Source organism: Bombina bombina, chromosome 2, assembly GCF_027579735.1.
Source record: "Bombina bombina isolate aBomBom1 chromosome 2, aBomBom1.pri, whole genome shotgun sequence".
Classification (NCBI taxonomy): domain Eukaryota; kingdom Metazoa; phylum Chordata; class Amphibia; order Anura; family Bombinatoridae; genus Bombina; species Bombina bombina.
In genome coordinates, this window is record NC_069500.1 from 797,799,092 (window position 1) to 797,805,073 (window position 5,982).

At 36.4% G+C, this 5,982-nt stretch overlaps 1 protein-coding gene across 1 annotated transcript; it reads left to right on the forward strand.

Moving 5' to 3' along the window:
• The first annotated feature begins 506 nt into the window (after positions 1-506).
• Positions 507-5,449, forward strand: LOC128647286 (olfactory receptor 493-like). The gene is made up of 2 exons (XM_053700078.1): positions 507-516; positions 4,629-5,449. Exons 1-2 carry the CDS (start codon positions 507-509, stop codon positions 5,447-5,449), a joined length of 831 nt encoding a protein of 276 aa, XP_053556053.1.
• Positions 5,450-5,982: the final 533 nt, after the last annotated feature.

Here is a 5,982-nt window from a genome sequence, read left to right on the forward strand (position 1 = left end):
TGTCAATCTCCTAGAGGCCATCTCATAGGGATTATGTGGAGGCTGTGTTATATTAGTCTGTGTAATAGAATTATGAACCTGCTACTCTTTTCAGCAGAAATGTGCACTTCTTAGATTTTCTCTTGTAATTCTATTTTGCTGCGTCACATATAACTAGTTTTATCACATTTGGGCCTCCTTGTTTATGTTTCGTTAATCTGTTATAAACGCTTTTCTTTATTTAAAATGCTGCATGCTTTTGGCACTACTGGCGTTGTATTATACTCTCGTTGTATGATTGTCAGTTTACACACTAACTTTAGTGTGTTACTTCATAGTCGGGTATTGTTCTGCAATAGTGGGTTTTGTATTATGCTGTGCTGTTGTATAACTCTTACCCGACTTTAGTTTTAAGTCCTGAGTTTCGAGCACCACCAGTTTTCAGGTACCAGCCATGTCGAAGGATATCTGTTATTTGTAGGCCGCAATTATCGCGGCAGTCCTCAGTGATTTTATGCTGTCGTGTTATGCCGATGGGTAGAGCCGATGTAGCTGTGCTAAGTATCACCACCTCTGGGTCAAAATGTTTATCTGAACATGTATATTTAGTGCCTTACGCCTCACCACTTCAAGGAGCTTAGTGAGGTGCGGCCATCTTAGACGGTGTTCTGACTCCGCCCCTCAGGCATATTTTTTTAAATGATTTTTTATATAGAATATTGTAACAGTTTAAGTGTGTATTATTTGATTCATAATCTGATTTTAACTAATCTAAATAATTTAGGAATAAATATTAATTTCAATTGTTTCGTATTTACATTTTAATTGGGAATTATTTTAAAGAATAATAATTAATAAATTGTATTATAACCCTGGTATATACTGACAACCTAGAATCAGAGAGCCACGGTTAAAATGAGCCTTTGGCCTGCTGTATGTGGAAGTGAGAATAATGAACTGATTCTATGCAGCTGGTAACAAGCAGTCTAGCTAGCCAAACAGGAGTTACACACTTGAAAATTAGAAGGGGGGAATGCAGGATGCATTAAAGTTATACAGAGTATCTGATAAAAAGATTACATGTAGATAAAATGGAGAGAGAGGAAATGCATACCAGAGATTTCTAGCAGGAATTAAAGGGATGTTTTAAAAGCAACCAGGAGACACAAGCAGGGAGACATACCAGAGATTTCTAGCAGAAATTAAAGGGACGTTTTAAAAGCAGCCAGGAGACACAAGCAGAGAGACATACCAAAGATTTCTAGCAGGAATTAAAGGGATATTTTAAAAGCAGCCAGGAGACACAAGCAGGGAGACATACCAGTAGAGAGATGAGATGAAGTAGGATTAGAAGCAGTGTGGATGTAGACCCAGTGAGTAACTCTGCTACTTCTAACAGAGCCACTTATAATCAGAGAGCCACGGCTCAAATTAACCTTTGGCCTGCTGTATGTAGCAGTGAGAGTAATGAACATCTAAATATCTATATGTGTGTGTATGTATGTATATATATATATATATATATATATATATATATATATATATATATATATATATATATATATATATATATATATATATATACAGGGCTCAGAATTTCCAGTCGCCCACTAGCCATTGGCGAGTAAAAATTTAACTGGGGTAAGTAGGTTTGGTTGATGCAGGTTTGATTGATCGGAGGTCTGGGGGCAATACAAAATGAGTAGAAAGTAGAACATATGTAAATAAGTAAGGCTGAATAGACATCAGTACCAAATAAGTAGCATCTCTGAATTAAGGTGGAAGAGTTTTAGATAAAAAGTTGAACCACAAAGATAGCTTAATGGATTTTGAGGGATTTTAAAAAAAGTTTACTTTCAGATATCCTTATCAGGTTTGCAAAATAGGAAAATGTGATTAAAGCCTTAAATTTAGACATGTGCGATTCGTTTCGGTTCGATTCGGAAATTCGGCAAATTCGGCGATTTGGATCGAACCGAATTTCCGAATTAAAATTCTGCCGAATTTTCCGAATCTAACCGAATCGAACCGAATCGATTCGTAAATTCGGATGGCCATTGGGATTACACTAGTATTGTACAGTATGTTAGGTTAACACCTAATATACAGTATAATACTAGTCTAATCCCACCTAACACTTACCGAAATGCCGAATTTACGAACCGAATTGAACCGAATCGAACCGAATCCAGCCGAATTTCTTTGAATCCGAATGAATCCGAAACGAATCCGAAACGAATCGATTCATAATTTTCCGAATTCGAATCGATCCGAACCGAACTTCGAAAAATTCCGAATCGATCCGAACCGAACCGAATTTTTTTGCCATGCACATGTCTACTTAAATTTAAGAAATATTGTGGGGAAATAAGAAATGCTCCATACAATTCCATTAATTTTTTTTTGCAAAACAATCCCTGAAAGGGATAATGTACAGAGGCAAGCATTTGATTTTTTTTTTTTTAATCAAAGTAACTGCAGTAATGTTTTTTTTTCAATGGACTTGGCTTTTTCATCTACCCCAATTACAACAAACTCCTGATTACATAGCTTTTCTATAGTTAATACTGCAGTATTGACAAGACCAGTATAGGTGGCAGGTTCTGCAGGCAACATCAGCAATTTCAAACGACTGTCCCCTTTATAAAGTTAAAACCACCCATGTCTAGTTATCCAAGTTACTACTCATTCAACATTAAATTAAAAAAAGGCAAATTTAACACTAACCAATTTAATTCATGTCCCTACTGACAGAGTGAACCTGTCCTGGTCTACACAACTTTGCCTCATGTGAGAAGGATATAAATGCTGTTTATACACTGACAATTGACCAGCTGTTTATATTTTTTAATAATTGTATTAAAATGACTTAATTTGTTATGGTTTAAAATAAAAAATATAAAAAATTACTTTACAATGAGCTATATTACAATGGCTAACCGTATGCCTGTAGCAGTGTAGTGGGTGTGGTGTGGGCAGTTGATAGGTAGGATGAGAAGGATGAGAAGGGGAGAGTACCATTTTGACTTGGCTAGTACCTTAGGATTTTTGAGCCCTGAAATATTTGTATCTTTAATTAAATTTGTATGTATTTTATGTATAATTGTTTTTTCTGATGACTGCAGTATTGAATGAAAACTCCCATAATTGAACGTGGTAAAAGTGAATGTGTTAAAGCTAAGTAAAGTTAAAGGTTGCAAAGCCCTCAAGAATTGTGTGCATTTCCACCAAGGATTTTGTTAAAGCGTCTTTAATTTTAACATCTCTGTGTATTGTGGATTCTATACACTTGAGACTATGTACACATTTGCATTTATATAGAGCATAAGATAATCTTCAGAACGCTATTAACAGTTTTTTCCTCCATCATATAATTTGTATTATGCATCAAAAGTTTTCATCCACGTGAATGCTAGGAAAATAATTTCAAAGTAAGTGAATGTTACTTTCTCTTAATAGCAAAACAATGCCTTAAAGGGTTTATTTCTTTAAATATGTTACATTGAGCAACCACATAACTACATAATTACATTATGCCAGTTATTTAGAAATTTAGGGGCCAATTTACTAAAGTGCGGACGGACATGATATGATGTAGCGTATCATGTCCGACGCACATCAATAAATGCAGACAGCATTTATCATTGCACACACAGTTCTGGTGAACTGCTTATGCAATTACGCCCCTTGCAGATTCTCGGCCAATCGGCTGCTAGCAGGGCGTGCCATTCAGCCAAATCGTATAGGATCAGGCGGATTGAAGACCGCAGCCTCAGAGACAGCGGACCGGTTATAGAGCAGCGGTCTTTAGACCTGAAGGCTTGCGCAGAAACAGGGGCATCAAGCTCCATTCAGAGCTTGATAATTCGGCAACATAATGTGCATTATCTAAAGCAGTGCTTTCCAAACTGTGTGTCGTGACACAATAGTGTGTAGGCGGCAGTGTGTAGGTGTGTCCCTGCTTCAGCACAATTTTTTTTAAATTTAAAATTCTTATTAAATTATTTTTTGGTTTCCGACTTTCTGCCTGCCTGCTATGCATATCACGTAGTTGACACATGATTGATACCTAGTGGGTCAGAGATCATCTTACCCTATTGGTGCAGCTTAGTGGGAACTGAAACTATTTCCATTGACAGTAAAGGATTTTTCAAGAAAGATCAGAGAGTGCAAGTCTTTTGTTCAGCTGTATTTAACTTTACTAGCACCCTGGCGGTTGTTGTACTGAGTGAGAGTGCTCTCCCTTATATATATAATGTGATTAAATTGTAGATGTGTTAGACTTTGCAGCAAAACTATCTTTTTATTTTTTTTCTACACTAGTTGTTAAAAAGTCTATCTAAATCTAATTTAAAATTAGCTTTTCTGTAACATTATACCAATCAGCCATTCAGTTATTACAATTTTAGCATCTGGAAAAAAAAGATGAATTAATTTGATATAATTTATTTCTCATCTTTTTGTTTTCGCAGTGACATTACTAACAAACAACAGGCTACCTAATTGCCATCGTATTCATCCAGCTAGAATGGAATTTGAAGACAATCAGACAATAATCACTGAGTTTTGGCTTCAAGGTTTCTAATGTGGCTTTCAATACAAGATCTTTCTTTTCCTACTGTTCCTGATAACCTATGCTGCAACATTAGCTGGGAATGCTTTGATTATTAAATTGGTAATTGTGAGTCCTGAGCTTTGGTCACCTATGTATTTCTTGCTTAGTCACCTCTCTGTAGATGAAATCTTGTTCACTACCAATATAACACCCAACATGCTAAACTCACTGCTGAGAGAAGATGGTTCTATATCTATTGAGGGATGTTTTGTCCAGATATTTCTTCTTGGCTGTTTTACTGTAACAGAATGTTTCCTTCTTGCAATAAAGTCCTATGATCGTTACCTTGCAATCTGCATCCCATTAAATTACCACTCTCTCATGAGCTTGAGACGCTGCAATCAACTCTCCTTTGGAGCATGGATGGGAGGTCTTACTTTATCAGCAGTTTCCTGTTTCTTAATTGATCTTTTACAATTTTGTGGGTCAAATGTCATTGACCATTACTTCTGTGATTTTCCACTGCTTTTGCAAAAATCTTGCACAGATTCTTACATAATAGAAACAGAAATAAGAACATTTTCTATACTTGTTACTCTACCCATATTTTTATTTATCTGTTTAACTTATATGTATATTATATTCACTATACTTAAAATCCCTTCTACTAAAGGGAAAAAGAAAGGGTTTTCCACCTGCAGCTCACATTTAATGGTTGTATCCATGTATTATGCAACCCTTGTTGCTATATATGTGGTGCCGACAAAGGGACATCAATACAACCTTAATAAAATACTTTCATTGCTCTACACTGTAGCAACTCCTTTGCTCAACCCATTGATATACAGTCTAAGGAATAAAGCAATAAAATGTGCTCTTGACAATGCTATTAAGAAAAAATTAGTGGTGCGCTAATTTGTTTTCCACTTGAGCACCAAGTGCGCTCATAGTAGAAAATTAGCATGGCTGGGTTAGTGTGTGTATTACAAGTTGAAAGAGGTTAATAATCAGTAGTAAGGTCAAAATGTCCTAAAAAGGAACAGACAATAGACACACACACACAAACTCAAACACAAATTAGCACATACACCCAAGGAAACACAGACAGAGACAGCCTCAGAAAACACACAAAGACATACACACACAGAGAGACAACAGCATACAACACACAAAGACATACATACACACACACCCTCACTGAGAGATCCACAGAAAACACACAAAGACATACACACACTCTCACAGAGACACCCACAGAAAATGCACAGACATACACACACCCTCACAGAGACACCCACAGAAAACACAGACATAAGCACACACCCTCACAGAGACATCCACAGAAAACACAGACATACATATATACACCCACCCACCCTCACAGAGACATCCACAGAAAATACACAAAGACATACATACACACACCCTCACAGAGACGCCCATAGAAA